This window comes from Eleginops maclovinus, chromosome 13, assembly GCF_036324505.1.
Source record: "Eleginops maclovinus isolate JMC-PN-2008 ecotype Puerto Natales chromosome 13, JC_Emac_rtc_rv5, whole genome shotgun sequence".
NCBI lineage: Eukaryota > Metazoa > Chordata > Actinopteri > Perciformes > Eleginopidae > Eleginops > Eleginops maclovinus.
The window spans coordinates 10,647,840-10,669,154 of record NC_086361.1 but is presented as its reverse complement, the minus strand read 5'-3'; the positions used below and the strand labels follow the sequence as shown (position 1 = coordinate 10,669,154).

Sequence of the window (21,315 nt, the reverse complement as noted above, 5' to 3'; positions counted from 1 at the left end):
GTGATATCAGGCCTGATGTGCAACATCAAAGACAACATCTTATCTGCCCCATCCCTTCCTTTAGACATGGACATTACTGCATCCAAGACGTGTGTCCGTCCTCGTTGTCAGCTTCTTTCTGTTCTGCGTACAAAGATTAGAAAGAAGCTGAAGGGCAAAGGGAAAGAGAGCGATGTGGGGAGACAGATTTGGGGAGACATGAATGGCTTGCAGGTGTTATTTTTTCTTTTTTTAAGAGAGAGAGATTGATAGAGTGGTAGATGTGGAGTCGTGACTCCCCCCCACGCTGTCATTATGTTTTATGGCAGAAGAAGTGTTTGGGAAACCGAAGCGAGGTGCTGTAAGGATGGGCTATGTGAGAATGGGTGATAGTTTTACACCAAGAGTATGTGCAGCAAGGAGCGCTGTCTGCTCACAACCAGCATATCTAAAAGTGGAGTGTGAGAGAAAGAGGGAGAGCCTCGCTTTCAAGTATTGTGCTTCAGAAAAACAAACAGAAGTGAGTGCAGAGTGAGTAAAGGTGAAGGAGTCACTGTTAAGATAAAGTAAGGGCAGACCGGGGTGAAGGAGAATGTCTTTTCTATGAACAGTTCAGTGAGTTTGTTACACACTGATAAATAAACACACAAATGAAATCTGCAAAAAGATTTTAATCAGCATTGTTTTAAACATTCTTGGATCAATTTACAGTTTTTTTTACTCATTATTGTCAAAGGTAAACACATTTCTTGTGGTTGTCTTCAACACCAGTAAATGCTTTTTGCCAGTTTCCCAAACCCTGTAACGTAAACTAACTTTACAGAAGAGCACATTCTCTCGCACTCACTTGCATATTCAGATCCTACAAACAACTCCTTGACGGGTACGAAATTTCTAAATGCAACATACTCGAAAAGCGCGGACAAACACATTCTACATTCATACGCAAACACATGTGCACACATGTGTTTTTCTCTTGCGCGCGCGCACACACACACACACACACACACACACACACACACACACACACACACACACACACACACACACACACACACACACACACACACACACACACACACACACACACACACACACACACACACACACACACACACACACACACACACACACACACACACACACACACACCATTACTGGCATGTATTATAGATATACATTACAATGCAGAGTCCTTTGTTTTCCCAAGTGCAGCACTGGATTGATGCTGCCCTTCCATCAACTGTGTCTGCATTTGTTGGTTTATGACATGCACTTCAACAAAATCTGTTTAGCAGTATCTGTTACATGAGAGCAGGGTCACTGAGTGTATATCCCTACTGATTAGTCATAACCAACAACCCTCTCTTTTTGTCAGGCGGAATATCCTCTGTCTAGTTATCTATCTATCAAGCAAAATGCTGCAGTACAAATGTCACTTTTTAAAAAAAAGAATAAAAAAATGGCACAGTAGCTTATTGAGCAAAGGCCTTCAAATGCACATTAATAAATTAGGTAGATAAATAATATACTTTAATGTTAAAATAAATACATTTGAAAAGTAAATAAATAAAAAAAAGCACAACATTGTATTCCGATTAATGCCAGCCTACGTTGTCCTGTATAACAATATAAAAAAGTGAGCTTTATTTGCACATTCACACGTGTTGGGTTGTCTTTTTCCTAACAAAATGGCGGCAGCGTTACTTTGAGACTCAAAGCACCGTTTTTCCTCAGGCACCTGTCGCTCTCTGGCGACTGTATGGGGTCGTTTCCATGGTGACTTTGACTGCTGTAATGGCCATCAGCACTGATTGGCTGGGAACATGTGAAGTGGAAAGGAAATAGATGGGGTTGTCTGGGATTAAAAGGGAACTCGCTGCGGAGAGAGGTTTTTAAGAATTGTAAATTAGTGGTATTCTGAATGAGTCATGCTGATTGCTGAGAGGAGAAAGAGTTGACATCCGGGGAAACTATGCCAAGTGCTGAAGGTCAATGCCTCGAAACAAAACACACATCTACCACATTTAAGTGCCGTCAAATTACTAGTCCAGGGTCTGTATTTTTCTAGGGTTGTTACAGTGTGAAGGCAGGAAATGCAGACAAAGGACTAGTTGTAAGAGGGCACTCGCTATCTCCTAAGAAACGCAGGTTTTGCATCTGTACCTATCACAAAGCCAGGGGTATTTCTGATGTCTGGTGAAAATGGATTCTTGAAAGGCCCGTGGATATCCTCACAAAGTCTTCCACTTTTCTCAAGAGACATTTTGAGCATTTATAGCCAGCAGCTCCCTCATACCAGCTTACAAACATTCTTACATTTCCAGGATAATGGCAGCAGTTCTCATCAATGACTGAATCTCCTGTGTAGATATCAGTACACCCCCAAAGTCCAGCTTGCTTTTTTACTGCATCTTAGTTGAGTTTCATCCATGAGCACACTTTGTCCGTGGTCAAAGGCCTAAACTTCCACTGCAAAGTCCAAGTTTGCTAACTTTTTCAAAGCCAACAATCACAAAAAAGCTGAAAACAGAGCTGCTTACGATTCCACAGGCAATTTTTTTAATATCCATGCTACAAAAAGAATGCGTAGTCTACATCCAAATCATTAGTATTCCTCTTTCTCACTTGCCATCTGGCTGAATATTGTTTTTTGTCTCCATGTTGTAGCAAACACACCTACATGAAATGCTGTGGTATTCATATGACGATGATGGCCAACAACACATGGAGGGTCAAACTATACTGGTGAAAATATGACTGCAAAAAGGCCTCTCTTTTTTTTTAGTCTAGTGAAGTTAGGTTCCCAAATTTTTCCTTCGTCCTTTTGTATGCGGTTCTGTTGATCCTTGTCCTCATGTGTTTTTTTGCCAACATTCACAACTGGGTGGATACAAAGCCCTTCGGACAAGGCGGTCCCAGCTATGCATCAAGTGTCACTCACGGTGACAAGTCGCTAGGAAAATAGGACGGCAGATATGAGCAGCATCGCCACGGTGAAAAGAAGGCGGTCACGTGATGGGCTGCTGCCACTGACGCTTTTCTCCAGTTTGGGAACATTAGGATTATATTCATCTGGAGAGAAAGTCACAGAAAAAGAACAAGTGAGAAAAGAGAAGAACGTCAGTGTGAAAGAACAAGAGAAATTGTGTGTGTGCTTTTGTGTCCAACAGAAGGAAACGAACCATTACTACATTATTAATTCATCAATCTAAAAGCAAAGTGTGATGCATGCAAATTGTGCTTAACATATGCAGAGCAAATGACATGGTGCAATTAACAAACCACCAATTATCATCAGCACAGCTACAGTACATATGGGCCTTTCCCCCCCCCCGTGGGATGGAGAATTAAAAACATTTTTGTTTCTGATCTTTTTTTTCATACATCCCTGTTTTCACACTAATGATGTTTTTATCCTAGAGGGATTTCAATCAAACCAAATTACTATGGCCTTGCCATTGATTAGACACAACAGAACATTAGCTGGAGGGGAAAGACGGAGAAAGAGCTGCGAGGACACACTTTTTAATATTCAGAAAAAAGGTGGATTACACTGAGTCATTATGCTCTGTCTGAACATAATGTTTCCCATTATATCTAGAGGGTTGTTACATGCCAACATAAAACAAAAGGGACCAGACAGGGCTATGTTGCTTACACAACCGTAAGAAAAGCCTGGGCTGGCTCCACTGAGATGTTAGAAAGGGTTTTTTCTTTCTATAACGTAATTAAACTAGACTGACTAAACTAGTCACATTAATGCAAATCAGAGATATGCATATGAAGTGGGGATAATAGAGGAGGTGTCATACTGATTTAATGTTGCATTATTAGCAAATGATCTGCGTTAAAACATCAAATTGACACTGGAAAGAGGAAAAATACTTGCTGTGATACAGGAAATGATATATCTATTTGACAAATTGTCTCTAAATACCAAGACAAATTTGCGTTTGTCTGTCCAAATCTCATTATTTTTACTTTATTATGTTGTCATCATCATGTCCTCAAGTGTGTAAGAGTTCCAGTTGGCATATCTTTATCCATCAAATCAAACTGGCTTGTAACAGGAGATACATCAAACTAAGGAGGCAACATATTTTCAAAATGCTGTTTCATTGTTACGCTAAATCCTGGCCTGGTGTTTGCGTGATATGACGCAGACAGTAAATGTCTTCAAGTTAAAACAAGGAATGTGATAAGAGATCGCAACAACAAAAACATGACAGCTGATGCCTGATGAATGTACGGAATTGTGTTGGCGCCATGTCTGTCTAAAGAAAACCATCCGACCGCTCTGGTTTGTCCTGGTTGTGAGTGGCTCTTGCCCACATCCTTGTTCTTAAGGAACATGAGGCATCTGTCAGTGGCGATGACACACAACACTGACATTCACACCACAGTGCACTGGGATGAATTCAAACTGAATACAGTCTGTGAAGGAGAATATAAACCAGCACTGCTTCAGGGTGGGGCCCTCAGGTTGCAGTGTCCGTCCAGTTTGTCTCTCCACGAAGGTTTGTCGGGACAGCCTTGAGAAATAAAATATTCACTTAATGACCAAGGGAAGATACCCCCTATCCCTGCTGATGCTCTCCCTTATCTTTACAAAAACAAGAACATGTAGCCACAGCTCCACTCCACTAAAGTGGTTCATTTCGTGTGGTGTTACAGAGTGTTTTGTGGGTGCTAGAAGCTTTGACAATCACAAAGCTGCAGTTTGTAGAACCCTTGCTATTTCGAGATTCCGCTGTTAGAAGGTGAATGTGGGGGACTGCGGGCGCCTCGGGCCATAACAAGTTATCAAAGGTCCACAGTATGACACCTAACATCACAGTACAATTGTGGGATACAGAAATCAATTTCCAAGCTTACAATGTGTTGCAGTCTCGCCTGTGTGTCGAGCACAGTGGCGGGGGAGCTCTCCTGTCCACGGGAAAGTGCCGGGGGCATTTACACTGAGATAAGAAACATCAGCTCCAGACTGTTGATGAGTTGTCTGGTCTGATAAACTCTCGCACCACAGTGAGGGTAGGCTCGCAGTGATGCGTAAACATGAGCCAAAGGACCCAACATGTATGGTTATAGCTCTACAGGTCGGTGGGGGCTCAGATATACTAGGAGGGAAATTAACTAGTTTACAGCCCATGCCTTAATGACATCTTTCTTCATACGTCGATGAAAAACACCATCATAAAATGGAAACAAGCTTATATAAAAAATATGCAGCTGCAACTTTTTGTCGGACTAAAACAGAATAAACTAATACTAATACTAATATGATAATTCCTTAGATCGTCCCTAATGACCTAAACTTAATTGGTCCCATCAATAACTATCTTCATTTCAATTGAAATTGTTGTAATGGATGAATGGATTATATTGAAAACTACTCTTACAACCAAACAAAATAATCCCTTACCCCACCATGGCAAAGCTATGCGGCTAGCTTGGCAGCTGCTATCTGAAATAGAGGAAGTCCACCATGGTTCCTAATTAGGGTTGTAATTCTTCATGTCTATGAAGCCCTGGCCTCGGCTTGCTTGGTTCATCACAGCTATACCTCATGAACCATTTTCAGAAGGAATCTGCACATAACAAGCCACTCAGAACAGATTAATCAAATGTGCCAGAGCCTATCGATGCATCTCAAAATGATCTGTTGCATTTTCCTGTGCAGCACCTTATTTATAGTGCAGCCTTCAGCCCTGTACTGCTGCTGGCACTCAATATAGGAGGAAATTGTTTAAGGGCAAGTCACAGACGGCAGAAGGGACAGAGTATACTAAGCTTGGCTGCCAGAAACTATAAGGTTATGCTTAATTTGAGCAGCAAGACTGATGTTGAACTCTGGTGGCACATTTGTGGCAACAAGCCGCTTTGTTTTGAGATGCTCTAACATAATGAATATTTGCTATTCTGTCATATAGAGCTAATGTGTGTTTCGAGGGATTACAAATCTAAATAAAATAAAAAATGAAGTCAATTCACATTTAAAAGATGATTAACTCTAGTTGATCACAACATGGATGTTGTTTTTCTTGTTTGTGTTAGATATTGGATTCATCAAAATAATTATATGGAAAGACTGTCTAATGGCGCAACAAAGACGAGCCAGTCAGATGATCAGGCAGGTTGTAAACAAGCCAACAGTGAGCCATTTACCAAATGGGATTCACTTGCACCGCTTGCACACAGATGGTGGCAGCGTCTCATTTCCCAAATGATGAACTGCAATGATTACAGCCGACAGTTTGAGTAATATTTTTATTGTTGGCTTCCACTTTCTCTTTAAAGAAGGTTTTCTGACCTGGGGATTTGTCTATATCATCTAACTGCTCATGTTTCTTACCATGTCTGACCTCTGTTTCACATTTCAGCTCCTAACTTATAAGTCTTATTATGACCCTTAGACATTACGAAAACAAGAAGTCATAAGAGGCCAGGATTATCCTGAAAACACCCCGTTAAATAAGAACAAAGTGACGTAGAAGCAGAGCTAATAATAAAGTAACGAGGATGTCGGAAAGTCCGAAGCCTATGTGGAGAGAGAAGGAGGGATGTGTTGATGGTGAGCCGGTCTGGTCCTGAGGGTGAGTCAGAGTGTGGGAGTACAGCGGTCAGCGGGGCCATCAGAATTGTTTTTGAGTATGTGTGTTAGTATGTGCATAAATCTGTGTGTCTCCATTTTGTTATTCCTCCAAATATATTCAGCAAAATGCATCACAATGCTGGAGGCTATGATTTTGTCTGAGTCCCTGCCAGTGTGTGTTTTTTTTATACTAAATTCTACGTAAGCTTGAGCCGGAGTTACTGCTGAGCAATTCGCCCACCACTGAGCTCGTCTCTCTTCCTCTGCCCCCCCTTTATCTGCCCCCACTCTGGTTTCATCTCTTTTTCAGCCTGTTTCTGTCTCTCTACCTTATCTGTCCCTCTTTCTGTCAGACTTTCTTCTGCTGCATTTCTCTTTCACTGCCTTCTTCCTGTCTTTTATCTCTCTGACTTTCTCTGCCTCACTGTATGTCTCCCTTCTTTCAGCCTCCCTGTCTGACTCCCTCATCCCTTTCTCTCTTTTTCTCTGCTCTCTCACTCTTTCTCTCTCTGAAGTTTCTCGTCGCTGATGGCTCGAGAACTCTCTAGGCTGCGTATCTGCCGGTTTCCATGTCAGGCAGGTCACACTCTCTTAGCCCTCGTCACAGACTGCCCACAACTCCCAGAAACAAGTATACTAAATGATTCCCGGCAAGAGGCTTTTGCGAAAAAGAAAAATACAGGGTTTATGTAACCACTCAGCTGCACAATTGACTTGCTTGCTGACATGTTTTCTCTTTAAGTAAACATGGACCTTTCATTCCCTACAATAGCTCTATTGACCTTTTGGACGTTTTAACCTGTGTGAGAGTTTGAATGTGATTGTGTGTGTTTAACGTGGTCTATCAATCATACTCTTTCCCAGTGTTTCCCACCGAAAATACCCTGTTACAAAAGTCTTGCATTTAAAACTTCACAAAACTACAAGTAAATAGTATAAGCATCAAATGTTTTCAAAGGAGGCTTTAATGTTGCAGCTAGTTACGGAGGAGGTTTTTTTTAAACTATATTCTGTAAGGTAGCATGTGAATTTTATCAAGGGATAATACACGATGAATAATATGTTTAATATAATTTGTATTATGAATCTGAAAAAAGTTGTAGTACAATATTTGCCTTGTATTTCAATTGTAGTTGAGTAGAATCATTAAATAGCAGGAATCGAAAAACTTTAGCAAACTAAAAGTACCTCAAAATTGTACTTAAGTACAGTAGTTGAGCAAGTCAGTGTTATTAGTGTTTTTACATGGATTCCAAGAAATACAGTATGTTCGTTTGAGAAATGAACTACTGCTGAATCACTACATGTGCATTGTTCATAGTCTTACTGAATCAGTCTCCGGAGCATAAAAATAAAGGGTTTACTCATCAACCATCCGTGGTCTGTGGATTTTCTTTTGCCAAACATAGAACATAAAAAAATAACAAATGACTGGTTCCTTTCCACATTGATTGAGACAAAAAATGAGCATTGCAGGCTCAGCCAAATATTGACCAGCATCTGGCAATTGGCTGCTGTTCATTTTCAGCAGCTCAGTCACTCACCAATGTTGTGTATTGGAGGCCTGACTGTGTAGTCGGGAGAGGTCTGACTGGAGTCATCATCTGCCTGGGAAACTGAGCGCACAGCACATACAGACACAGAGAGAGAGAGAGAGAGAGAGAGAGAGAGAGAAGAGAGAGAGAGAGAGAGAGAGAGAGAGAGAGAGAGAGAGAGAGAGAGAGAGAGAGAGAGAGAGAGAGAGCGAGGGAGAGAGAAATAACGATGTAGAGACAGGCAGAAAAAACACCTCATTAAAATGACAAGACCGGGTAAAATTCGCATTTCAGGCACCACTAAATTGTATACAGATATAGCAGAGTGTGGAGCAGTTGGTGTTCCTGTGTGACTGTGAAAGCATGAAGAAATCCTGCACTGAGAATCATACTTCCATCTGAAGATTAAATGCATTTTGAACAGAAATCATTATAAGATTTGCTGTCCGTCTAGACATAAAATTAGCTTGTGTCTGCATTGCCAGAATATCCATGAATGAATGATGTGTTTGTGTGTCTTTTGTGTGTTTTCTGCTTCGTTGTGAGTCTTTGATTGTGCCCAGTTAGGAGGATGAAATAGCATTTACAGTGAATTTTAATCGGAGCTGGTAGCAATCAAGTTGCAGCCCTCCGCTAATGTAAAGCACATGTCATAAATATTCACATCTCTGTCTTATCTTAAAGCCGTGTGAGGGTTGAGGCTGGAGACACACAGAGAAAATGAAACTGGTCTGCAGGACGCTGAAATCAACAGCTTTCTGATAGCAAGCTGTTAAAATGACCTTGCTGAGCAAAGGTTGTGGATTGTAAACTGACTAAATGCACCGATGCACACACAGCCATTCATGCACACACGGACACATTCAAAAGATTTATAGCCGGCAAAACTAGCGTGTGCAGACAAACATACACACACTCAAACTCCTGCACGACGAACACACGCGGTGATGCACACAAACACACACAGAAGCAAATGGAGGCGTGGAAGACACATCAATAGATTAGCCGTGACACTGGGATGGAGGGGGTGAGTGTTAAGGTGATGTGTACACAGGGGCTGACACTGGCCTGAGTGTGGGATGTATTAGTGCTGACAAGGTTAGAGGAGAGGGGGAGCTTTCAGCACTGGGCTCTCTGATCAAAGGCCTGCAGGGGAGAAAGCATGCTACCAGGGTAAAAATAACAAACACACACACACACACACTACACAGGGAAGCAGGCATCACAGAGCCAGGGAGAGAGAAGAAGAAATAGACAGTCAGGGAGAGGGAAGAGGAGGAGGTGGGGGGGTGGTCAAGAGAGCTTCGGCAGAGAGAGAGAGAGAGAGAGAGAGAGAGAGAGAGAGAGAGAGAGAGAGAGAGAGAGAGAGAGAGAGAACGAGAGAAAGTTGGGGAGTGACAGAGAGAGCTGGATTTTTTTTTTCTTTACATCTTATGTACGGCTTCACGACAGCATGTCATTCACAGAGAGAGCGATAGAGCATTACTGTAATAGCACTGAGACAGAGAATAACATTAAGCCGTCACTCTCAAAGTATGCTTCGGGGGAAAAGACGCTATCATCAAATCTTTTGCCAAGACAGCATGATGAAAATAATTGTGAGATCTTAGTTTTTGTGTCTCTTTGTCATTTCATTCTGAATCTGTGTGTGAAGACGATACAAATACATAGGGGGAGAGGAACGTGGAAATGAAGTGACACATTAGGAGAAGAAATTGATTTCATTGAGACTGATGGAGGTAAGACTGGGTTGTTGGGTCTCACCAGTGGAGCAGCAGACGTAGACCCTCAGTCTCAGGCAGCTGTGGCCGTGGTGGTGGGTGGGCGTGGCTAAAACAAAGCAAACACACACAGCTCATGTCAACCATGTGCCCTCTGCAGGCCACCATCAACATCAGCTGTGCAAACTGCAGCACTGCAACTTCTGTCCTCAGCTCAACTTCCAGAATCTATTAGCAACACACACGTGCCATCAATACATGTGGGGGACAGCAGATATTACAATATGGGATGTTCAGCACTCTGTGGCTTTTTTCTATGCATCACAATAAACCAGCGTCTACAGGCCTGACTCACAGATGTAGTAGTACTCCTGGCCCACATTGAACTCGTAGCCCAGCGAGAAGGCGCTGTAGCGCTGGAACTTCTCAGAGAACTTGATGGGAGCGTGGGGCGCATGGGGCCGGTTGCACTCCCAGCGCTTGAAGCCCAGCTGGGGGTCGCAGGTGCGGTAGCCACGATAGCTGACCATGTAGAGAATGTACTGTTCGGCCACGGTGCGCTCTAATGTCCCGCGCTGGCTGGTGTTGTAGTGCGGGCAGTAGATGTCCAAGTAGTCATTAACGCTGACCTGCACCGTGAATCCCTCTCTGCGCAGCCTGAATGAAAAAGTCAGATATATAGAAGAGGAGAGGGAAGTTAGGGTTTATTTGCTCAATTTAAAAAAACCGAAGATAACAAATGAAATAGAGTGCAAGAAGAGGCAGAAAAGTAACAGGCTTATTTGAAGCCTCCACCTCAATAATGCCACAATATCAAATTGTCAAAAACCCCAATATAACTATAATATGGAATGTGAAATACAATAGGAAGAAAAGCCTGACAGAAATGTGGATAAGTAACTAGGGCTTCAATTGTTTTCAATAAAGGTTAAAGGAGGAGTTTGTCTTTCGGAGGCCTGTTGCCAGCGTGAGGTTGCCAGGCAACCAGACACCTGATCATTTTTTTCCTTCCCAGTCAAGAAATAGCCTCGCACATAACACCCGATAAAACTGCAACTGTTTGTACAATTTAGAGACAAACAAGATATATCATGTAAACAAGGTAATTTTAAAAGGTGTTGGTAAGCAGATACTCTTGGACAAAGCCAGGCTAGCTGTTTCCCCCTGTTCCCAGTCATTATACTAAGCTAAGCTAAACTCCTGACTGTAACTTTATATTGAACTTTTAAAGGGATGTGTTTTTCTCATCTCACTCTTGGGAGGTAAGCTAATAAGAGCATTTCCAAATGCTTGAACTGTCCCCTTAACCTCCCAGTTCTCTTGATAGTCAATCATTTGATCCTGCAGTCTGTAAAACAAATCTGAAAAAAAGTGAAACATGTTTTCAAGAGCCGAAGGTCTCAAGGCCCCTTCAATTGAAACCCAAGAAAACGAATTTACAATGACATAAAACTGAGCACATATTAAATGTAAAAGCCACACAAAGAGGCCAGAGAGCTATAAACATTTCCCCTTAGCGCACATTAACGCCTTTTTCTCTTTGAGGGAGATACTATTACACCTTTCTTCCCCCTCTACCTATAAAAACACACATTTCCTCACTAAATTTGTCGTAGCAAGTGCTTAGGACAGTGCAGAGAATGATAATCTGCCATTCTGTCTTTCCCCCTGAGCCAGCCACAGGCCGGGTCATTGAGGCGGAAGGAGATCCTTTCAGCCGGCCTGCACACGGTTCATATGATGACACACTCTCCCCCGGCAGCCGGCCTCTGATGGAGGACTGTACTTCATGCAGGTAAAGAAGGCCACTCTAAGGTAGACTTGTGGACGTGAAGTCCATGGCAGTACAGCATCCGTAAGCTGATTCAAGTATCCTCACTGTGGCGATGATGTGGCATGATTTTGCATTTCGCCGCCACCCTGTGCTCTTCAGTGTTTATAATACTAAGTATACCTATTATGTAAATGACACAATCTGTAATTAGACAAAGTAGAAGCTATTAAAAGGGCTCCTGCAGGTGAGCTGATGAGATGGGAATTTACTTGGCTGCAGTGATGTGTGACATACACGACTATAGATGTAATGACCCATTTTCACCATCAGGTGGCGATATTGTGCTGTCTTGTGTTTATGGAGCAAACCTCCCCTCTTCCTCCTCTGCACTCATTATTTCTCTCCCCTGCTTCTCTCTCCTCTCCTACATATTTTTATGTTGCACACATACAAAGTAGAACACACTTCTCCCCTCAGTGTGTATGCATTGTGCCTACACACATGCACAAAGCGGCGTGCGTACTCGTGCATATGTTACTAGGTCAGGCCCCCGGAGAGATTATTATTCAATTACAAAATGTGGATCAGAAATGTCATAACACCTCTCTTTCTCCCTCTCTTTCAGTCTCGCCATCTTTCTCACTGTTCTCTTACAACTATTCTCTTTGTTTTATTGGAGCCTCACCTGCACCACCCTTCTTATCTCCTCCCCTTCTCTTCATTTACACACACACGCTGAGGCAGATGAATATCAATTCTCTTAAGCAGTGTTCCTTTTTAGGCCATTAATCTTATCTGTGCTTTCTATCCTCACTGCTCAGATGTGAGATGACAGACTTTTGTCTTGCAGTGTTGCAGGGAGAGACAACACAGCTATGCTTCAAAGGGACTATATTTAGAGAGGGGGCTTGGTGGTGGAGGAGGGGAGGAAGTTTTAGATGGGGGGAGAGAAGGGCAAAGATAGATAAAGCAGTACAATGGGGGTATGAGGTAGAGAGAATGGTAGGCAGATAGACTGAAGATGAAGTGGGAGGAAAAGGGTGTGTTGAATATGAAAACATGCCATGAGGAAAATCCTGGATGCGCGTGTACAAAATCTGAGTGATGCAGTCATTGAGAAATAGGTGAGAGGAACTGAATGCAAGAGTGTGTGTGTGTGTGTGTGTGTGTGTGTGTGTGTGTGTGTGTGTGTGTGTGTGTGTGTGTGTGTATGTGTGTGTGTGTGTGTGTGCGCAATAGTATTTATGGATGAAACGCTGCTCAATGCTACTGAGACAGTACAGCAAATGCTGCTAACTCACAATGGGTATATTTGATCTATATGTTTTAAGATTTACTGGCTTGAGAACATATAACGTATGTACATGAGAGGCCACTTAACGAAGAATAATAACATATTTGTTGCATTCATGTGGCTTTAGTGTACAAGCTGGGGATGAACCTAGTGTGATACAACAATAGATTTCTAAACAAATCATTATTTCTGATGAATGTATTGATTCTCTAGCCTATAAAATGTCAGGAAGTTGAAAAACAATTAAACCATTACAATCTAACAGAGCCAATCGTGACGCCTTTAAAATGCTTGATTGGTCCAATCCGGATTCAAAAAATGTAAGAATAAAATAAACAATACAAAAAAACCAACTTATATTTCAGTAGGACATTTGACAATTATTTTTGCTTGGTAAACTCTTAAATAATTACCAGTTAGCAATTATTTCCATTGTTGCTGATTATCTTTCCATGTTCCATCCCTATAGATGAACATGCGGTTCTGTTACTTTATTGTTTACTGTTTTGGTTATCACTTCAGCTTCAGCAGACATAGCTACACAGCAGGAGGACCATTTGCACCAATCATAAAGCCAGCGATAGAAGAAGCAGGAGAAGAAAGGAGAAGAGAGGAGGAAGAAAAATGACTCTGGAGGAAGAAGAGAAGGTAAGGTGGTGCAGAAGAGAAGAAAAAAGAAAGAGGCTAGACTATAAGGGTTGGGTGAGAAGCATGGGCTGGCTGGGTGAGAGGAGTCCCTCTAGGTGTACACTGTTATATAAGCAGTCCACTTAGCGGCACAAGACAGAGAGGATGCAGGGCAGAGAGGACAGGAGAGGAGAAACAGAAGAAGGGGGTGAGAGGAGATTTAATAACTTACAGTGGTGCGGGGGGAGGAAGGAAGGAAAACGCACTGAATGATGACAACAAAGACAAAAGCACAGAACGAGAGGCAGAGGCCTAGACAGAGACATAGTGCTCCCCGGGGATGAACATATATGTGGTAAAAGTGCATAAAAAAGACTGATGGCTCTCATTCTCCCATTGTCTCTCTTTTCCCGCAATGAAATCTCTCCCCCTCTTCCCACTGTGCATTGTCTCTGTGCTGGTTTTGCTGTCTCATCATCATTTTCCTATGAGTGGGAGTGCGCAGCTAGTTAGTAAAGGCTGCACTCGTGGTGAAGACTGCCAGGGGAGGCAGATAGCGGGGAGAGAAAGAGAGGGGGGGTTAGAGAAAGACAAAGATAGCACCACTGCACCTTTCACTTCTGCGCTAAAAAGAGTCTTTGGAGGATACTGCCGGTATCAATAAATAACAATGGAAAGGTAGCGCTACAGCTAAATATACTTAAAAGCATACAGTGGACAAGAACAGAACATCTCCTACAGCCACAGAACATATTTAATTTTTGTAGGAACAAATAAAACAAGAAAACAGCAGAAGAAATCATTTTTAAGCAGAGATGAAGAATTATCGGGGGATATTTCCCTCACTTTCCACACGAGCGGTGTCAATCACTTTTGTTTTGCTCCTCTGAGCGTAAAACTGAAACAAATCCATGTCATTTTTCTCTATAATAGTTTTGCCAGATATCATCAAGGAAGAAGCATACGCACTGCTGACTTTCAAGGGAAATGGTGCCAGCACCATTCTATTAGTTTTTTTCCACCCACTGACATAAATGGATATGAAAAGTTTAAATCCATCGAGGTATTCTCCACAGTCCGAAGTCAGTGAGTTTTTTTTCTGCTGCAGGTTCATACCAGAGGCGCAAACTGTTTTCAGAAATCTATTATAACAGCTGGAAGAGACAAGTTGTTGCTTTTGATAAACAAAGTCCAACCTTGCCATAGAAAAGGCTGTAATAGCTTCTGACTGAGGGAGAACAAAAAAAAACAAACACTTTCACCCAGTACCTTTCTTTGTAAATACACATAGCAGCAGGAGGTTGACTTCTAGGAAATACTATCATAACTGCACACTGGAAAATGAAATTGACACATGAAAGCTTTTAATACTTCCCATTCTTTTTTTTCTCCCAATGCTAACATACAGTATCTCTTTTGCCAGGTTTCCCTTTTGCTTGCAAATGCTGTGATTCAACAATTTGACCTCCAATTTGCTCTATGTGTTTGCACATCTACAATGTAAGATGAAACGATTATTTCGCGTCAAAAGTAGCACCATAGCAGTATGATTCAATTTAAATAATCGACTTTTGCATAATTGCTCTTGTCAGAGCAGAGACTCTCACATCCAGTGCACCAACAGTAAGTAATCTATGTCTAATTAACTGTACAAGATGTTTCTTGGTGTCTGCGTTGTTTGTCATTACTGCTTTCCAAGATGGCCGCCATGAAAAATGAGTTCATTAGACTTTTACAACTATCTTGTTCTTCTACAGGGACACTGTCTGAGTTGTAAAAGCTTCTCAAAGTAAAGATGAGGTCAGCATGGCATCTCTATTGATGACCTTAAAACTCACACTCTCAGGGGTAATCTACATCAGCCTCATCAGGAGGATAAACTACCGATGCGCGAAATGGTGTGAGTTTAAAGCCATCCACCGATCGCCTGTTTACTACCGACAAGACTCCTCCAATTGAGTCCCCTGGCAGGGACAAGCTGGGCTCTGCTGTTTTTCTCTGTACCTCAGCACCAAAACTCATTAGTTGTGCACGCACACATGCGCACAAAGAACGCAGACAACCATCAGACATGCATGCAAGCGCACACACATGCAATATCTCCTGTGAGTCGTCACTGATTGAGTTAATGTCGCATTAACGGCCCGGTTTACAATGTTTCGATCCAAAATGGAGGACTGAGGGAGAAACAAGTGCTGAGCCATACTGCAGGAAGAGGCAGACGCTGCAACTCTCTTCTGTTACTATTAGACCACTGGGAGTCATCCCCCAGTTTCCTCCACAACCTCTGTCCACTCCGGCCTCAAAGAAATTGAGGGACATTACCTTTTCATATTTACCCATTTCAGTATCATCCTCCCCACGGCTTATTCTTCCACCCTCCACCTTTGCTTCACTCATTCGAGGAGCTCTGCCACATTTCTCTCCTGCCCTTTATCTAATTCAGGGAAGCTTCGCAATAACGTTTTTAACATTTACAGGCCCCCGCACACGGGAGCTATTCTGTACAGCTGCTACCCACAGCATATTCTGCTGAAATCTTGCTCAAGGACACCTTGACAGGAATTCCCTTTTCATCCGATCACCTTAACAGCAGGCTGAGTCTCAACAAATCTATAAGCTAAAAACATAGGATTTACAAAACTGTAAGAATGTGGATTGTCTTCATATCCACATATGTGCTCCACTCTGCGCCTCAAAAATGCCAACGCTTTCAAACCAAATAAATCACTGCAGTAATTATTACATCTGTGATGATGTTGGTAGGTCATGACATTTACACAGCATGCCAACAACAATGAGGTGAAACTATTTGATAACGGCAGAATTAAACACTGAATTGCAGCTGTAGTTTGAACATGCAGAAAGTAATGGATTTCAGCCTTAAAGTGATATTTTATTGATCCCCTATAAGCGAAATCTTTTTGCTTTCCCCTCTCAGCAGGAGGTCACAGTGCAGCCTCAGCTAAAGAACAGCATCCACCAGCGAGCGGGGCAGATTCTTGCCGACACAGGTGCTAAGAAATGGATCTTTCGGTTAAAAGGACGGATTTTCTGCTGATTCCACGCTGCAGCTCAGTTGCTCGGTGTCTCCCTCAGCCTCGCTTCAGGCCGCTCCGGCAGGAAAGTGTGTGGAATGGAGCTTCAGGGACCCGTTCAGAAATGTAAAATATTAGCCATTTTAACTAATGCACATACTGTATGAGAGGGACACGTAGTGGCGCTTCATATTCAAAAGTTACAAATAATTTCTTACAGGACCAGAGGAATTATATTCCAGGCTGATAGTGGAAAGGATGCTGTGATGAGATTCAGCTGGTGCTTCAACTAAATAAACAAGAAATACACACAAGGTTCCTAATCTGGCAGTTTGGGATCCTCCACAGGGATCACCAGATGATAACCATGATAGCAATTCGGTGGCAAAACCCACACAAAATGTCTGATGAAAGAGCTTCATTTGTCAGTTGTTTTTTTGTTTTATTGAATAATGCATCCTTTTCTCTATAAAACATGAGCATGTGTGGCGGTTTAAGAGGAACAGCTTCAAATTGCTTACTTTGTCAGATCAGCTAGTCTAGAAACCAAATACATTCACAAAACAGGGAAAAAAACAAATGCTTGGCCAATTTCTATCGACTAATTGTTTTACTACTATGTGATACACACAGATTTGTTTTACATATGCTGTAATGTTTCATTCCACTTGTAACATCCAAGATAGTTTGAAATCTTCAAACTTCAAAACGTATTTAAATAAAAGCAATAGAAGAAGTGTGGTTGAAATGCTCCTAACATTGTATATAAGCAAAGGCTGGCCAAAGTCAAAGTGAGCTTTGTGTTCGTTATTTGCCTCATTGGGCATCTGTATTTGAATTTTTGCAATGAGGGAAACAAAACTGATGATGATCAACATAATAACACCACACCCACAGTGCCAAACTCTGATTAAATCACTTGCAAAGCATTATGGGTTGCTGGCAGCTTGCTTAGAGGAGTATGAACCACATAAATTCCATTGATTAATCTATGTGGCTTAAGCTGCTCTTTACTTTCTAGACAACCACAGAGGAAGTTGGAATATCAAACAGAAATATAGATGACACAGTTGAATATTAAATCGTGGCTCTCCTCCAACGAGACTCTTTGCATAAAATAAGTGTAATTGAGGCCACTAGGCATGCTCTTTTTCCCTTTTATTACACTGAAATGTTTCCAACGACCACTTGGGAATGCTTTTCTGGCTGTAGCTGGCCCCTGTGCTTGAGGCTTTGCATTGGTGTGGCAACTCAGACTGGCAGCAATACAGCTTGCACTTTAGCGAGCACTCAAATTCAGCAATCAAACTCCATATTTTAATGACTATGGTTAGTTTAATGCAACTTGGCTTTTGAGTAGCTAAACTATCTGGGCTGGAGTCACTGTAATGTCCGAAAATCTGTTCATGCAGAAATGGTAATCATTAAAACGGGATGGATGACACACACGCACAAAAGAGAATAAAATGGAAATGGGAAAAGATAATGGGAATCCCTCTTGTCCTAATGATAAATGATAATCTTCAGCGGTAAGAGAAGGTGATGTCAGACCGTGGTCACGACCAGCCTCGAAAAGTCATCCATCCGCCTGAGTTGGTGGTATGATTATATCCTGCGACAAGCCGTGATAACAAGGGTCCACCTCTCCCAAGGTGAGACTCTAATTGTCCCTTACTATAAAGGCTCCAGCTCTCACATCTGCTCTCTCCGCCAGCCCACTTCCCATTTATTGTCTCACATACATCCCCCTCCTGCCTCTCATTCACTATTTATCTGGTTCTGCAGAATGATGTCGTCAGATAATGAAACGCACAACTCATTCTCTGTTCCCCTCTATCCACAGAGCCCTTCTCCTGCAAAGGTCCTGCATTCATATATGGATAATGGACCCCACCAACTGTGTGTGTTTATGGGTGGGTTCAGGTAAGGACGCAGGATATACCAAGAAATGTTTTAAATGTGTTTGAATAGTTTGTTTTGTAAGAACAAATACAATAAACACGACAAACTGAAGCCAGCTATCGAGGGCAGGTATCAATGTTTTTATGAAGAGTCAGCTAAACATCTGTTGAGTCTATGCACCTCATGCCCAAATGGTGGCTGCTGCACCATGAAAATAAAACAGTTTGTCTACTTTCAGAAAACTATTAATGATGTGCAAATTAGACCATAAAACGCTGTAAAACTGGCAATAAAAAAGAAATAAGTATTCAAAGTGTCTTTAAAAATCCTACATATCTTCTCTCAAGGACACAGTCTCTAACATTTCTTAGAAATATGACGTAAAACATTGTTGGATTAGCTGAAATGACACAGAAGCTGTACCATTGACATTAACGATCAATATCTTTTCACTTAGTATTGAGTCGGACCAAAATGTGTGGGTTCATTGTGGCAGTCGAAGCCAAATGCAGCCTCTTTTTGTCACAGACCAGACCTGTTTCTTTAGAGAAGACATCACCAATTTCAATTGCGTCTGTAGTTCTGCTGCCTAAACGTAAAGGGTGCTGTCCTTAGAGAGAGAGCGTGTGGCAGACAGGTAGAGAGACAGAAAGCGAGATAGCGGAGGGGATGTGACACACAAAAGAAGCTCTCATCAAGATGAATTCTCCACACGCCGTCAGCGAGGGTGCCAGGCAGCTCCCACTAGGCCGCCGTGGCCATGTCCAAAAACAAAGTGCTTATCTCACCCATTTCCAACTGTCCAGACACTGACAGAGCAGAGAACACATGAAAGAAAAACACTTCCCAAGAAAAATCAGTATAGTATTCATGGATCTAAAGAATAATCTAAGATATTCAACAACTGTGTGTGGAAAAGTGAATTTGAAAAAAAAACACAACATGAGTGAAATGTAACACAAATGTAAAACCACAGATGCTTCCTCACCCTGTTAAAACAATGCCACTTCCATTATATATATATATATATTTAAAGTGGTATACAAGCTTTGAAGTTATAGTGTGGAGGCTTGGCTACTGTCACAGGAAGTCAACCACAGTAGGGTGTTCACTTTCCAAAAAAAAAAATCAGTCTTTAAGCCCCAACTCTGGGCTGGCACACATATCCCTCTCTCAGCCAGAAAGAGAACAAAGACAGGAGAGAGTGAGGGGGAAAGGTGGAGAACAAGAAAGAAAGATGAAGGAAAGTAGTTCTGGGTCAGATTTATACTGGACAATATTCAGGCAGCGCCAAACTAATGGATGCCAAGTAGAATAATCTGGCCTTTTATCTCCAAGCCATGGCAACTTCAGGGCTTCATGAAGTAACGCCAACGCCCTAAAGACCACCTATCACAGAGTCACCAGCACATACACACAAAAGGTCAAAGCAAAATGAACACACTCCCTGGTGACGAAGGCTAAATGCAATCAACTTGCACAGTGTGACCGAATAAACATCCTCACGTAACACCATTTCCACCTTGTGTATGCCCAAATACAACTAACACGCGGTAGTGCAAATGCACACAACAGTTTGGAACAGGCCGACATAAATAATTCACCTATTTTCTTAAAATAACCCATCGCCCTTTTTTAAAAATATATCGTCTTTTCTTTGTGCAAACAACCCTCCAGCTTGCACAGCAGACTGGCCATGGAGTAATTATTATTTACACGTTCCACCAGAGAGCACTGATAAGAGCCCACATTTGAGGAGAGAAAGAGCTAGTGGGGGGGGGGTCTGCTCAGGTAGCATGTCAATCTGTGGCCCATTAGCAGGTGATGCTCGGCAGGCGTGTTCAAAGCAGCTCCCAAGGTACGATGAACCCCTCTTGAATAATTGACCGACCACGGCTCTTATTCAACTCTCTCTCCTCTCCTTCAATTGTTCTTTTTTCCCCCACCTCTATATCTTTTGTGTTTTCTTTCATACTTCTTCAGCTCCTGCTATTTCCCCCCACCTTCACATCACTCACCTGTCTCCCAAGGCTATGAATTGTGCAGGTTGCCTGTACATATTGGCACTTATGTAACAGTGGAGATAAAGAGGGGAGTGTTATAAAAGCAGAGGATGTGAAACATCCTTGCAGGGGCGAGGCATCTCGCAGTGCTTCTTCGGGACATTTTCTAACACCACAGCTGCTGTTTGGCAATGCAGACAGTGAGGGAAGAGAGCCACTGGGAGGACTGGGTGCAGGAGGATGAAACGCTTCATGTCTGTACTGCTTTCTGTTTAAATACTTCCGATTGATTGGGAGAAGATTTGAGTGGACAGTTGAGAGAGTTGAATACTGAGCAGGCTGAGATAGACCTGGCACAGAATGAGGGATGGGAGAAAGGCTGTTACACCACACAATGATACTCGAAATACACCTGCTCTCTCAATGCCTCCTCCTGAATATATGAAGATCCCCTCTCTGGAACAACTTTGTGATGAGGCACAATGCATTATCCTGAAGAATCAAATCATATTGAAACCCCCCCCCTTCCTCTGTTCGATATGCAGCGCAGCATCTGGCCGGGGCCATTAATGAATGACGCCTCATGCCACCTCCTAATGGAATTGCCTTGTCTTGGAGTTCACTGCTGTGACATCGGCTCAGCAGTGGCAAAAAGATTACTAGAAAGATTAAAAGACAGAATAAACCAGAGGCTGTGCATGACAGCCAGCCAGGCCCCCAGATCACACATTAGATAATTGGTGTAAAAAAAAATCCCCCCATCTCCGTCTCTCCTCTGTTTTGTGCCGAGCCTTGGAGATGGTGGGCAGCAGTTCCCCGCCTGGCGTGCTGTCACACCTCCTCAGTG

At 42.4% G+C, this 21,315-nt stretch overlaps 1 protein-coding gene across 1 annotated transcript in view; it reads right to left on the bottom strand.

Annotated features, from left to right (window-relative positions):
* Positions 1-679: 679 nt before the first annotated feature.
* Positions 680-21,315, bottom strand: part of efna3a (ephrin-A3a) — a 54,299-nt gene continuing 33,663 nt past the window's right edge. Inside the window, exons 2-5 of the mRNA XM_063898618.1 lie at positions 10,186-10,487; positions 9,874-9,939; positions 8,119-8,190; positions 680-3,054 (exon numbers count right to left, since the gene is read on the bottom strand). Of these exons, the coding sequence (XP_063754688.1) occupies positions 2,936-3,054; positions 8,119-8,190; positions 9,874-9,939; positions 10,186-10,487 (559 nt within the window). The 3' untranslated portion in view covers positions 680-2,935. The remainder of the gene's footprint in view (positions 3,055-8,118; positions 8,191-9,873; positions 9,940-10,185; positions 10,488-21,315) is intronic.